Raw genomic sequence first — 15,800 nt, 5'->3', positions numbered from 1 at the left:
CATATCTATAAATCTGAGTATATTCCTAACATTACACATTCTCCCTGTGTCTGCTTTCCCTCTGTGCCTACATGTATTTTTTTCCTGTCTTTTAACCAAGAAGAGCTTTGTTTTCTCTGAGCAGACATACTCAGGGGTCTCCCCAGTGGATTAACACATTGATAAAGACCAACACTACATATTCAATCTCTGGGCAATTATTTATAACAGCCTCACACATCAGAGGACAAAAGAAAAAAAACATTTGAAGAACCCCTTTACTCATTTTTAACAAGGCATATGCTGATTTGCTGATTGTTTGTTAGTATTTAGTAGAAATGTACCCTGAAACCTTTGACATGCTACTGAAGCCTCATGTGAACTGAGTTGGTGAAAGTGAACAAAATATTCTTTGTTCAAAAACAGTTTTTCAACATTTAGGGATGCCCAATATTTGATTTTTGATATGCTAAGATATGCTAATATTTTTCAACTCATTCTGGCTGATTCTGAGTCAGTAGGCACACATGTTTTCCATCTAATTGCAGGAAACTTCAAGTCTCTCCTGCACTGAAATTAGAACATTATAATCTGTATTCTTACGATTGACGCTGGCAGATACAGGCATATACTGATTTTTAAAAACTAACTTTTACTAATAAGTCCAGTACCAGGCATATATAAATCTTAAAATATGTACAAGAAACCACATAAGACTTGTTTAAGCTTCTTAAATAGGGTGAAAAAAATCAAACCCCTCTATAAAAATCACTCACTTAGCTAAATACTACATAAGCTAATGGAATGGAGGAACGGAGGAACTTAGTTGGTCGCTCACACTCAGTTCTTCTCTTTAACATAGTGTGTGGCTTGCAAAGTTTTCTTCAGTAACTTCTCCACAACTGCCCACAATCCTGCACCAGTTAACCTGCTGTGACATTTGACTGACATGAGAAAACTGACACTGAGAAAACTATTTCAAGGACCTTAAAGAAATGTTTTAATTAAAGCAACATTATGTCACTTTTTATCTTAAAATAACAGCTTCAAATTCATTTTGATGGCACAGTGTCTTGTAATAAGGTGAATAGAGTCTCTGTCTCAGCTACTTTTTCCCCCCCATCACTTGTTTCTGCGCTTTGTAATGTAGGATGACAGCGTAACATACATGTTAACCTCAACATAAAAATTTTCAAAACACATAAGATTTTTAGGACATAATGAGATTTGTTTGTAGTTAGGCATCAACATCACCCATCTGATAAATTGTTACAGATCCAGGATTTGTATTTACAACAGTGGTGTTGCACTCAGAAACTGTTGGGGGGCGCTGAGTCTCACAAAATTAAGTTCTAAATAATGTTGCTTCAGGTTTATTTAGGTTAGTTTTCATGAGCACATGTGTTGTCTTCTCAGCACACGCTTATTTGAAACAAACAGGTTAAATGCCCTATTCCTTCACAACAAAATGTAAATTCATTCAGCCTCTGTATTTCTAGCCTAACAATTTCAATCTAAAACAGGCACTGAATGCAGCGGCCCTCTCTCATCATAAACAATCACACCGCTCCCATCCTTACTTGTTATTCCTCCCATCAATCATTAAGAACTAGAAAGCGATTTGAGAGTTTTATTACGCTACACTGCAGTGAATGATGAAACAAATGATGGAGCATGTGAGCGAATGAATGACATGAGTGACAAATAAACAAATGAGCGAAACAAAGAAAACAGTCTGTGTGAGCAAACAGAGGGAGGAGAGAAGAGATCACGTTAGGATTGAGAACAGATTCTGGAGGAGAATAAGCAATAAAGAACATTGATCATCAACTGGTTAGTGTTTTCCAGCTGACGCACACACACATGTTTGCACATCTATACTTATGAGGACCCACAGAGCTACAATATTGCATTCTCCACCTCCTAACTATCATTAACCTGAAACTAATTCTAACCTAAACCCTTTAACTGGGTATTAACCTAAACATCAACATTTTTTTGGGAAAATGTACTGTATCTTTTTTTTTCACTTTCAAAAAGGTTTTCCAAGAATGTCCTCAATTTTCAAAAATGTCCTCACTTTCAAAATGTGTCCAGGATTCCAAAAGTCCCACTCAAATTGGTCCTCACAAAGATAGAAATACACACACCTACATAACTGAATTCATTCCTCAGTTTTACTACGACTCCACTCATCCCTCCACGTTTGGCTCACAGCTGTTCTGAATCACCCCCTCACCGGTTTTGAGGGGTTGTCCCCCCCACCCCCCTGCGTGTCTCGGGGGTGGCGTGTGCGTGAGGGATGGGAGCTGCTGTCTTTGCTGATGTGTCCTGACTCAGCTATGTCCACCCCGCTGTCCTCGCTGAGGGTCTGGCCGCTGTCTGACAGCTGAGACAGGGCGCTTCCTGAGAGCAAACAGGCACACAGTACACGATGATCAGAATCTCAATCTTATTTTACCGAAGCCATCCCTTTTTATTGGTTGTGAGTCTATAACTGCGCTGTGAAAATAAAGTAAGACTTTGAATTTGTTCTGAAACGATGATCTGATTTTAAGATTTAATACAAGATTAACAGCTTATTATGTTTAGTGAAGCATGAAGTGGCAGTCATACACAGTGTTTGGGTAATTGCTCATTTAAGCACATTAAGCCCAAATAAATGCATATTTGGAAAGATTCCACTTGATAGTCATACACATCTTCTACATAAGTGACGCTACATATTTTTGCTTTTTTATTGCAGACAGTGAAAATTAGCAAAGCCTCAGAGTTTGGACACCATCAGTAAACGATGAATCCCCACAGAAGTATCTGATCTGAATGTTTCATAATCACGACAAATAGTGTGGCTGAAAAGTTTGTTTCTGTATCTGTGGTCAATGATCACATTTAACATACATACAGCTCAAATGCTAAAAATAATAAATGAGTTTACCTTTTTTTTTGTTGGTTGGGTTTATGCTGGTCACTCATTTTTTAGGCTACACTAGTCTTGCATTACAGTATAAATACAGGTATCAAGAGTAAAACTGTTGAAATAAATAATTTAAAATAATTAGTTACAGTGAATGAGATGTGAATAGAGAGGAATCATAGGAATGGTTGTCTTCATTGTTAAACACCGACCAAAGATGCCACCATTTTGACTTGTCAAAGCAGGAAAAACACGGGTGGAATTCATAACATTAATGATGGCCGCATTCCGTTCCGGAGATATTCAAGATAATTCAGTCCAGGATGAGATGGACTCACAAGCATCAAAATAAGTACTCTAACTTGATTTTATTGATGAAGTTTTTCAATTGACCCTTTTCACGGTTGACATTTTGACTTATCAAAGCTGGAAAAGCACGCTTGGAATTTATACCATTAATCTTGGCTGCATTCCATTTATGTGAACTCTTCCCAGAGCTCTGAAATGATGCATCCTCAGTCACTGACATGACTTGGCTTGGGACACTTAGTAGAATAGAGTAATTGTTAATGTTGATGAAGTAATGTTTATGTTACTTTAAGCCATTTTGCCACCTTCCTCCCTCCTTCCCTGACTCTCTCCTGTCTTATAAAGACAAGTGACCAAATAAAACACAGTGTTACCTTGAATAAAATTACTGATTTCTCTGGTTTTGAAAGTTTGAAAAATTTAGGATAATGTAAGTACACATCTCAACAAAATATATAACAATTGTGTACTCGTTTCCATCACTGTATTTGTTACATTATATATCTATTTTATATCTACAATAATGACTCAAATGTGACCCTTTATGAATGTCAGAGTTCTACAGTCCTCACCTCGAGCTTGGGGCAGCGGGCGCACCTCATTGACATCGGGCTCTGCGTTTGGCCTGTGAACCTCCACTGTAACAAACTGCTGTTTAGAGCCAGGAGAGGAGGCGGCCGATGCTTTGAACATGGACACTGGCTTAAGGGGCAGCGAAGGGGGCGGAGGAGGAGCTGGGAGTGGGGGTGGAGGTGGAGGTGAAGGGGATGGGGCGGCAGGTTTGGTGCCTCTGCTGGGGGACTGGACCCTGGGGAAAGGGCCGATGTGGTGCTGGGTGACCATAGACAACTGAGCAGCTGTTATTTGTTCTTTCTTGGAAGGTACCGGGGGGTCTCGCTTTCTGACGGCCGCGTAGTCCCGAGATGGGTCCCTGGGATGTCTGTGGTGTAGTGAGGGCGAGGCGGCGGTGTGTCCTGGCTCCCTGCTGTGGTTGTGTGAGGTGGGGGCTGTGAAGTACAGGCCTGAATGGGATGATTCAGATGAGGGGCATTTGTTGAGCTGTTCCCGTCTACTGGGGTGCCTCTGCGCCCCTGGTGGGGGCGGAGGCTTGAAGGTGGGGGGAGATTCAGCTGGGGTGGACTGTACATCATCCTGGGGTGAGAGGATATATTCATTCATTGATTAGGGGTGTAAAAATGTGATAGCAATGTGTTGTGTGCATTACAGAGCTGAAAAATGTAATCCAATAAATCGGATCAGCTCTGGTACATAAATCCAATGCCAGAGGGCACGATATTACTACATCCATTTACACCGTCAACTGTCAAATATTCACTTAAGTCCAAAAGAAATGTTCTGCATCACCAACGTACAATCAGTTTGCACAAAGACTCTTGAACTAGGATCTGCTAAGAATGTTTCAAACATTTACTCTGCATGAGGGCAATTAGAATTACTTAATCTTCATTTAGGTTGTATGTAGTTAAAGGTATGTAGAGTTGTATACAATCATTTCGATTTTCAGGTTTCGGATATCTTTCTCTGAGATTTCTGCTGCCAATCCAAAACAGTAGAGGTGAGTTAGGTTTAGTTTGTGCGAGCCACAGCATCAAAAAACAACATCTTTAAAAAATCCTACAGCGACAGTAATGTCTGTCCAGAAAAAAAGGAATCCTCAAAGTTATTATTAGTGTGGGTGATGTGTTCAGGCTGTACGGCCCAAAAAAATAAAAAAAGAGAAAAAAGAGAAAAAAAATCAGCGGCCCTGCTGTGAAAAGTTTTATTACTAATAGATGTTCCACTGCAATGGCCAGTCACATAAGCTGTTGGTCAGAGCAGCTGGTCAATATTTTTTCCTCTAAATTTAGCAAATCATGCTATATAGCCTATAACTAGATAGAAGAAGATAGAAGTTTTGTCTGTTTTCTTATGAGGGTGAAACAGATCATATAGGTCAAAATTAGACATTCAGATACTTGTTAAATGGCTCTGAGTTTCTATTATGTTGCTCTCAAAATATGTCATGTTTCCACAACACTGAACCAGCAGGGGAGGACAAATATTACAAATACTCTAATACTACTGATGTAAAGACAACACCATCCACCCCAGATGTGTCCTGCGACACCTCCTGCTGATAGCCTCAATGCCTTATGCTGAATAATCCACATAATATTCCACACTGTCAAGAGTTTTCATTCTTCACTCTTCCCAGAACAACAGGGATGCTTAATTGGAAAAGATATGATAATACTGTTTTTTTAAATGTAATGTTTCAATGTTGTGGGCTCCACAAACAGAATGCTATCAGAGGTAAATGGCAAAACATTTTTTGGTTATAGGGTGAGAGAACCCTTTACAGGTGCAATATGGTTTTAAACATATATTATGTTATTACAGAAAGTGTAGAAATAACTGTTCTGACATAAAGTCAAAGCCATCTGTCAGCTGTGTTGCAGAGACATTTACTGCAACAGGTAAGTTAGCTAATCAGCTAGCCAAAGCCTGTCCTGTGCCGTAATACCACCTGGACTACTAACTGAGCTAACTCTCTAACTGCAGCTACGTTTAGTGGCAGTTAGCAGTTAGCAGCCCCCACGTGTTCGGAGAGTGACTTTGCGTTGACAAGTTGCCAATTTCAAGAATCTGTACCTTTCAGAACTAGTAAAAAAAAAAAAAAAAAAAAAAAAAAAAAAAAAAAATATATATATAAAAATATATATATATATATATATAAATAAATAAAGGGAAATAAATAGGGAGATACTACAGTCCCAATTTTTGTTCAACTGCTAACTTTGAACCCTTTATCTAGTATCATACTGAAAAAAGAGCTGACTGTATGATTAAACCCAGGAAGCAATTTGTTAATTGTCTTTCGTTAATGGGAATATCTTTAGTTATCTGAACCATGGTCGGGGCCATAGATTCTAGCTTGCTATAAGTGATAGAAAAGGGGGGATTGCAGGTTAGCAAGAGGGATGGCATCCCCCTCACATCACCTACTTAACAACCCAACTTGGTCACACGCAGAGGATATACATATAAAAGCCAAGTTTAAACCCACTGTTTTATTTTTTCCTTGCAAATCTCACCCATCTTTCACTTACACAACTGTATTTAACAGCTGTTTAACCACTCCAGAGGTTTTAGCGAATAAAACAGCAGACATGCATCCAAACCAGGCTGAACACGTCGTTGCTCGTTGGTTTCATTCTGCCGGTCTCCTGTGTTTCAAGGCAAGAGTGCTCCAACAGAAACTGAACAGTGAAATGAACAACACTGATACATGAGTGGCTCACTGGTGCATGGACAGAAACGTAAAATGAGCAGAAAAGAAACATCATGAAAGAAAAGTAAGGTATGATTTGAGTTGCAGGCAGCCATGGACGACGAGAGACTAAAAGCTTTCTCTGTGACCTTCTGCTCCTATCCTGCTGTTAACAGTAAACATGAGACCTCCTGATATCTCTTGTTTCTTTTAACCCAAAGGTGCAGAGATGGAGAGGTGGGAGCAGAATTGGACATGCCAGGTCTCACAATGATCAACTACGAAAAGATAAAGAAAGGCTAGACTGGCATTTACTATCCTGAAGCTCTCCTCTTTCTTTATCATTTAGTGGAAACACTTGTGTCACTCCACCTCAGTCCACAATACAGAGCCTGCGGCTCAGACACATCTCCGTCTCTGCCTTCTCCTCTATGCATTTTTCTCTCCTTTTTTCCATTTTCTTCCCACCCTCCTCTCTTCCCACCCTCCTCTCTTCCCCTGTGTCACATCCATCTTTATCAGGCAAAAGCAGGATTTGCACCAGCCTGCCTGCCGGCCTGCCTGCCAGGCTCACCAGAGAGATGTCGGTCAGCAGCGTGTTCAGACTCTCCGGAGGAACATCCTGGTTACTCTCCACCACGCTGTCGTTCTGAGAGGTTAGAGGCAAATGAGGCGGGTAGTAGGGAGGGTGACAAAGAGAGGCAGAGAAACAGAGAGGGTGGAGGAAGAGGAGAGTGATTAAAACGACAGAGAGAAATCTTGGGAGCAGATGTTAAACACAGATGTGTGTTTGTCCCAAAACAAATGCCAAATTAGATTTGGTGGATGATCCACATCTCCTAGAACAGAGGAAGACGTCAATATGTGCTTGCATTTGCTCACCAATCTCTAAGATTAAAAGGACGGTGAGGAAATATAGCACGCACACATAGACACACTCACAGCTATCATCTATTCTTCCACAGGCTAAACACACATGCGGTGAAATCGATAAAGAACCATCAGCTCAGTTCAAAGCAGGATTTGGCAGCTCAATCTCACTGCCGTGGTGAAGGGGAGGTTATTTGCGACAGATCTGCAATGTGATTTCAGAGCAGAGGAGCAGAGTTCAGAGAGACATTGCCCTTCATTTAACTCTGCCACTAAACCAAAACAAAAGCCTCATCAATTCAGCTTAATTACCCCTCGCTGCTACACATGGAGCACTTACAGACAATTTATTTATCACAAGAGTCAATCGACTTTCTACATGCCGAGATGCTGCTTTGCACTGTAAGCACTCAGAGCATGCTGTGCCTGCATGTGTGTGTGATCGTGTTCATCACCAGTTACCATCCACACAGTGTGTGTGTGTGTGTGTGTGTGTGTGTGTGTGTGTGTGTGTGTGTGTGTGTGTGTGTGCGTGCGTGCGTGTGTGCGTGTGTGCGTGCGTGCGTGTGTGTGTGTCTCAGTCTACCTGGGAATCATATTAGGCAATTCTGCAGAACATGATTTACATCCAGTGACAGCGTTCGATGCAGGAAGCAGTGTGAAGTGTTGTGTTGTGAAAGCAGAATGGAGGTGGCTGTGATATGTTTGACTGCAGGGATCAGATAAAACAATTTCAGCTCAATAATTCCCAGATTTGATGGATGTGGTGCATCTCGTAAATGAAAACCTGCCCTGTGTAGGTTTGTTATTGTGGAAAACAACCAGTTCTCGGCTGTGACGCCTCAGGCCGAAAAGACAAGCATGTCACAATTCCTGCACTTTCTCTTACAATGTTTGACAACGTCTATGACATGCTCTTTGACATTTATGATGCCATGGTCGTTGAAATTGGTTGTTTTCCCTGTCTGCCCCTGTCATCCCTACTGTCACACTGTAAGATACACCTGGTTCTTCATGTAGTCTGACATGTCTCTCAGCTAAGTCACAGCAAGAATTTAAGCACCCATAATCACCTAAACTGACATGGTGACCAACTTTAAAGACAAATGTTGTGAAATCTAGATTGAATACTCCAAGCTTGTCTGCATTTGCAGCTTTGATTCACATTCTGTGATGACTGCAGGGAAGCCTGACAGGGTCACAGACGTTAGACTGCAGCAACAGTGGAAGCAATTGTGAGTACAAAGACTACTGATCTGCCCACAGATGGTTGATTGTGGAAGGTGTTTTTTGGCACCTGGTGGCCTTGCAGTGTTTGGTCTATGCAAGGCCAAAACACATTGTGCTAGTATTTGTGTTATTATTTGGCTGCAGGTGTCTGCACAGAGGTTTGTTAATGATGAGACAAAAATACTCTGAAATAACTGTTAAATAACTGTCATCATGTCAAACATTTGCGTAATTTAAGCCTAGCAGCTAGTTTGACACGTGGGAATTTACTAAGCACATCTGCTCTGTTGTTTTGAGCATTGGCTTGGGCGTTTGTGAGCTGACCAATCAGAGGAGACTTGGTAATTGGGAGGCGGGCCTTAAAATGACAGGCGCTAAGACAGACAGTTTCAGACAGATAGATAGATAGATAGATAGATAGATAGATAGATAGATAGATAGATAGATAGATACTTTATTGATCCCGGAGGAAATTCAAGCAGAGGGGAATACAGTGCTGCAGCAGTGGACAGTATGGGAAAACGGAGATGTTTTTTGAGCACTAAAACATGTTCTAGTAGTTACCCAAAATAAAATTATGAACCTTAAAATTAGTGTAGTATGACTCCTTTAAGAGTTATTGCTGATTTGCTATTCACAACCTTGACAGATGGTGTCCACTGCTGTGAAAAATGACATAATTCCTTCAACACATATTGAAATAAAAGTTTGGCTGTTTTATATAGGCTTTCTGAATACAGCTACGTTTCCTTAACTTAACCATAAATCAACCCAACTGTAGCTGACATGTACATCAGCAGGAAACTGACATAGACATTGTTACTGAGAGTAATCTGAGGTTTTCCAGAATCATCCAACAGCAACATTATGTTTAACTATTCAAGCTGCAACTGTGTTCGTGTGTGTGTGTGAGTGTGTCTGTGATTGTCTCACAGATATGTGTGTGCCGCGTGTATTTGTGTACCATTTGTGCATGTGCACATGCATTGATAAGCAGTTAACTACATACCTGGTTGTGAGTGTGGTTCACAAATCCAATGTTGTTATCCTCCCAAACCCACCCAGTTCTCTAATCTGCTTAACACAGCAGTGGTAGCAGTCACCCATGGGTCCAAAACAGCACAAATAGACACACATACATGCGAGAAGAATACAAACCGAAACACACACACGCAAATGTTGTCTCTCAGAGGGGGGAGCAGAAAGGCAGAGAAAACCCTTCTGAATATGAAGGACTGTTTGCTGCAAAAATCTGCAGACAGTCAACAGCTTATCTCCGCCGTCAGCTTAGACGCTGTGTGTGTGTGTGTCTGTGTGTGTGTGGACATCTGTGTAATCAGTCGTCTTCATCCACAACCATACATTCTCCTGCTGACACATTTACTACACAGGGAGGCATTTTGTTTTGAATTGTTGGCACCTGTGTAAACTGAACTGAACAAAAGCCTTCTCAGTAAACAACTGATATGAATAGGCATACAAACAGAGCAGATGGAGAGGTGGGGCTGAGGTGATTATCTCCCAATTTGAAGCAAGTAATAATGACTCAAATATAAATGTTATCTCTCAAAGTGAAAGTGCTTTGCTGTGGTTCCAGGCTTTGGAATGCATGACTGGAGCAAATATTTCACTATGAAGAGTGTCTACAGCATGTTAAGGCATTACTTGTTGAAGAAACAAAAACTCCAAGATGCTAAACAAGATTGGGAGAAGCGATGGCATAAAACAAGAACAAACACTGGTTTTGTCTTTCCAAGATGGAAATCTGTGATGACAGAGAAATATTTCCACTATGTTTGCCGCAATATTTGAAGTAAAACATTCCAGGATTTTAGCTTTTCAATTAAATTTCACCTACATTGAATGCCTCCCACACAACAATTGTTTTCTTCTACAATTAGAACCTGATTACAGAAGTGGAAAACAAACGGGCTCCTCTTGTGAATGTTTTCAGTAATCAAATTGAGGAGAGGGTTTAATTGTTTTCTGGGCAAAATATACTAAATGCCTGGAGTTATTTACTAACAGGCAAGCACACACATTTTTGTTCAACACATTCAAACATTAACATATATGCTGAATGAAACTCTTTACAATGAAACACAAGCTGTTCTTTTTGTGGTCTTTGGTCCCCCTCATAAAAAGAGCAAGATAATTCCTGTACAGTCACAATGTTTATCACGAGGACTGTGGAGAGAAACAAATCACTGTCCTTACAAGCACTACAAGTCCAAGTGGAGAAAGAAGATCAAAAAAGAAGAAAACACTGCAAACAAATGCACTGCAAAACCACAAACCATTTGTTCTGTTTTTTTTTTCTTTGTTCTGTTTTTTTTTTCTCATGTTCTTTTAAATGAATAAAAAGTTTAATATCAAAAAAAAAAATTGTTCTGTTTTTTTTTTCTCATGTTCTTTTAAATGAATAAAAAGTTTAATATCAAAAACCACAAACCGAGGTGAGAGTCTGAGCATATGTGAGTGTGTCTCGTACACATCTGTCCACAGGGAACTTTACTACCCCTTGTTGGGTGTGTAACCTGAATGTCGGGGTTTGCATACATCACTCACAGCAGTGATCCCTACCTCCATCATATCTATCAGCCACAGCAGCCTCTCCTACAGGGGGTGTGGGGGGGTGGGGGTCATTGAGGTGGAAGAAAAACACAACCTATCAAATATCGTCTGAAAGACTTTTCAGTCTCTACAGGAAGCCACTGAAACGTGTTATTGTTCAGCCTGACAAAGTCCACACCAGGGCAGGATCTTTCTACAGCAGAATCTGTTAAAAATCCATGGAAATATATCACAATTTGCTCTCTGTCTCTATTTCTCCAACTATCTTTCTCTCCCACACACACACACACACACACACACACACACACACACACACACACACACACACACACACACACACACACACACACACACACACACAGAAACACACACAGTTAAAGGAAAGTAAGAGTGGGCGGACAGTCAAACAGAGAGGGAACCAATCATAATCCAAACAGACAGTGAGGCAGACTACAAAAATAGCCAAGCTCAGGTGCTTCCATCAAAATTTGTTGTACTAGAATGCAATCTCAAAAAACCGCTGCACATGAAATATTCATTTTAAGCAGAGTGAGCTTAAGAGAGCAGCCATTTCTGTCCCAAAATATCCACATATATATACTTGTCATGTTTCCACACAGTCCATAATTTTCAAATTAAAAGGAAAAAGAAAAACTGTTCTTCTCAGCTAACCCAGGAATAAGCATGCCTTTCTATATTCTTTTAATTGAGAATAGTCAGATAGTGTCAGAACTACTGAACCCTCGGCCTACCCGTGCAGAGCTGAGAGTGGTGTTGGTCATGAAGCTGGCCGAGGACGAGGTCAGGGTATCTGGGTATGACACCATGGACAGGGAGTCTTGTTGGAGTGCCATGGCTCCAGCAGTCCCCTGGCGTGCCTTTAGAGCCTGAATTTCACGACGCAGCACCAACCCGTCAAAATGCTCCAGGTCCTGTGGGGTGACCAGGCCTCGCACCTCTGACAGCAGAGAGAACTGAGGGGAGGAAGGTTCAGAGGGGAGAAACAAGAGGGGAGGCAAAGGTATGATGTGACAGACATGGGTGGGCTGCACCAACGACAATAAACCTAATTTTAGGCTGAACAGGCTTTTAAAGGGATAGTTCACCCCGAAATCAAAAAACACATATTTGCCACTTGTGATTGCTTTAAGTGCATAAAAACTACATTTGAAAATCATCATTCCCAGAAATCATAAGCCTGACAGAACTTGTTGTGAGCAGTTTCAATTAGGAGCTATTTTCTCTCTACTGAACAACACTCAACAGCTGCACCACTGCACAAAAGGACACTGTGCCTACTTATGGATGAGATGTCACATATGGCTCGTGTTGTGACAGCAAAATAAAAATATAGTTCCGAAATGAAACTGCACTCAGCAAGGTCTGTGGATTATTTTGGGGGTCACAGTTTTTGGAGATAGACATGTCATTGAGTTTTTAAAAGTATTTTTGTGCCATCAGGTTTCGATATATTGGCGAGAAGGCAGACAAATCCTGATCACCAAAATAACCTCTTTTTGTTTTCGTTATATGAATGTTTTAGTCTTTCATATGATTAACTTTGACTTAATTTTACTTTTATTTTAGATGAACTCCTTTTGTAATTTTGTACAAAAACAATCAATTCCATAAGAAGGTTGTGCTGTAGCTCTAAATACTCTGCAAGGCTCCTGGGAAAGCGTTTTGGGGTGTATGATACAGGAGTGTACTTGAGAAATTGGAAATAAAATGCCTTTGATTTATTGTGTTCTTCTACAAGGTGAACCACTGCAGACTATGAGAAAATCAAAAATCTTTTAAGAGCCGGGGAGGAAGGAAAAACAAAACAGAAGCGTGGGCATTGGCAAAAAGCCTTGGCATAAATCTGAGAGGGGCTCAGAAAACCTCAATTCTAAAGCTCACAGCAATCAAAAACACAGACTGAACAGGAGAACACGGTCCTGCATAAGGAGAGTGATTCTCTTTGATCTATTTCTTTTCTTCCTCAACACATAACTCCCTCAGCTTTCACCTTTGCATGTGTGTTGAGCAGCTCGAACAGCGCCACGACTAGCTGCTCCACCCCGATGTGTCCGTCCCGGTACTCCTCCACATAGTAGCCCATGGTCTGCCGCTCCGCCTCCGTCAGCAAGTGGCGTGCCTGCTCCTCCAGCATGGCCCTCGACTGGTTCACCAGGCTGGAAAGGGTCACCTGAGAGCCCGCCACACCTTTGTAGAACCCAGGCTGGCGTAGGTGGAGGGAGGGAAAAAGAAAAAGACAAGAGATGGAGAGGACAATTTAATGTTTGTTTCATTTATTTATTGTAAGCTTATAATAAGTGATTTTTATTTCATTTCATGTATGATGTAGTGAGAGGAAAAAATGATGAGAATGAATACAGAAGAGGCAAGGTGTAGGCCAGCAGCTGTCATATGGGATTTTATAGGAAAATGAAGAGGTGGGGAGGATGAAGGAGAAGAAGAGGATGAGAGAGGAGAGGAAAGAAAAATGATAAAAGAGTGAGGACAACAAGGGAGGAAGAGGACAGACGTTTAAATTGGCAGGAGGGGAGAAGCTGAGGAAGGAGATAGAAAACACAGGAAGTGTAGAAGAAGGAATTGATAGATTGGAAGGGAAGAGGGGGAGATAACCAAGAGGACCCAAAGGTGACAGGGGAGCGGGAGGAGGGTTAGAGGGGAGATGATGGCAGGAACCCCGTCAGGGAGGACAGAAAAAGAACAAGAACATTAATTACACCCACATACAATGAACCACCCATCAGTCTTCTCCTCCCAAAAGAATAAATTATCATGCTACCTCCTTCTTCCTGCTGCCCCACCATCATCCATTATCATAATGCTGTGTGGCACTCACACCACAGATTGCAGCAGGACAGAGACTCAGTTCACACATGTAGGTGGCAGGTTTTTGTCTTTTTTTCCTTTAACAGCTTTCATATCTGTCCTCTGCCAGTCAGGAGAAACAACACTCTGGCACTTCACCGAGCTGCCATTACCACTTCTCCGCTCCATATCTGCTCCTTTTTCTCCCTTTTCTCTTCTCAGTTATCTGCTCAGTAACATGCACCCTTTTCTTTAATTAACGCCTTAATCAAAGAAAGCACTTCAAAGTCACAGCTCCGGGGTCTGTGTTTGTCTGTGTTTGTACGAGACGGAAACAGGAGGAAGACACAGGCCCGGGTGGCAACGTCTTCCCTTCCTCTTTCTCCTTCGCTCTCTGCCTCCATCTCATCCTCAATTCTCGATCGCACTCGCCCATCTGAATCATCGGCAGTGGCTGTCCCAGAGTCCTGGCCTAAGCAGAGCCAACTACTGTTTAATGCCCAAGGTGAACTCTGCAGCTACCCTGCCTGAATCTTAATCACCTAGATGCTTACCACAAGAAATTTCTTTAGAGCGTCCGCGTCCCGGTTACTTAGCTCAAGGGCGCCATGGTGTGAACCGACGGGGACCACACGAGGCCTGTGAGCAGTCAGTATTTCTCTGGCAGTCGTATTAGAGGGCAGATTGGCACTTGAGGGAGCTAATGAAAACGGTCGTCACTCAACTGGAGTGGAACACCTGCAGTCTCCGGCTAATGAGGTCTGCTTGAGAAGGCGATGGACGAGGACAAAAAGAGGCCGCTTTTACTGTAAAAGCACGACTTTACAGTTAATCGACGTCCGGTAAGCTGGTGCATGTGTTGGAGCTGTTCCATCTCTGAGGTCATGTTCTGGCTGGGTTTGCTAAATGCCATGATAAGCTGACTGGCACTTTTATCGCTGTGACCAACAGCAACAACGGCCGCCATCGACATCCACTCAATAAAGAGGAAATCAGATGAAGCCGGATCAAAAGCTGTCGGAGTTAAGACTCGGAAAATGTCACGCGACTTATCTCTGCTATAGCTGGACTTCTTTTTAACAATACAAAGAGCAGAACAAAGTTTAGATAAAGTACAAAAAGGTATTTTACCAACTGTGAGACTATTCTCCCCTGTGTTTTGTTGAATCACAACTCCATTAGTCTAAACATTAATGTCTGGGACACAAAAACCACTCTCTCCCTGCACTCTGCTGCTGTCAGGGTCATGCTGTACAGCAGACTGCACTTCACTGCACCTTACTTATCTGTAAACATAGCTCAGACTATCAAATCCAGTGACTTTTATGCAAAACCATCCTGAAAAACGAGTAAATGGCTGGCTGAGCTGCTGGACTGAAGAGGCTCACATGGTCGTCAGAAACCTCTTTGTACCAACAACCAGAAAACAAATGGGATGACTAACGCTGCTGGATTCAAGATGGTTTCTAAAAATGACATGAAGCACAAGAGTGACTCCGCTGGGTAAAAAAAGAGCTGCTCTGCCATTTTAGAAAAAACATCTGTGGAATTTCAGAGAAACAAGAAAATGACCGTGAGATCTGCAAACAGCCTGAACAGTATGGTTCTGTTCTGTAACCGTTTTCTATACAGGCCTAGAAAGTATATTTATCTATGTATACTGTTTTTCACAATAAGGTTGTTGCTGACAACCTCAATCACTGGATCATACTTACATCTTTTAGGTGTTTGAGTTGGTTCACACACAATATTTTCTTATGAGGTTGAGAAAAAGCACTTCTGTCAAAATGTGGTTGTAGATTAGTTGTGTATACATGTCATTTCTGT

At 41.6% G+C, this 15,800-nt stretch overlaps 1 protein-coding gene across 3 annotated transcripts in view; it reads right to left on the bottom strand.

Moving 5' to 3' along the window:
- The window catches only part of whrna (whirlin a), a 151,249-nt gene that overhangs the window by 8,745 nt on the left and 126,704 nt on the right, over window positions 1-15,800 (bottom strand). For 2 of the 3 annotated variants that reach the window (XM_037117958.1, XM_037117959.1), the window contains 5 exons: window positions 13,162-13,374; window positions 11,903-12,124; window positions 7,051-7,125; window positions 3,778-4,357; window positions 2,219-2,385 (listed from right to left, as the gene is read on the bottom strand). In XM_037117958.1, the coding sequence (XP_036973853.1) occupies window positions 2,219-2,385; window positions 3,778-4,357; window positions 7,051-7,125; window positions 11,903-12,124; window positions 13,162-13,374 (1,257 nt within the window). The remainder of the gene's footprint in view (window positions 1-2,218; window positions 2,386-3,777; window positions 4,358-7,050; window positions 7,126-11,902; window positions 12,125-13,161; window positions 13,375-15,800) is intronic. The other variant, XM_037117960.1, reaches the window with a different exon arrangement.

This window comes from Acanthopagrus latus, chromosome 12 (genome assembly GCF_904848185.1).
Source record: "Acanthopagrus latus isolate v.2019 chromosome 12, fAcaLat1.1, whole genome shotgun sequence".
Taxonomy (NCBI): Eukaryota; Metazoa; Chordata; class Actinopteri; order Spariformes; family Sparidae; genus Acanthopagrus; species Acanthopagrus latus.
This window is presented reverse-complemented; position numbering and strand designations above follow the sequence as displayed.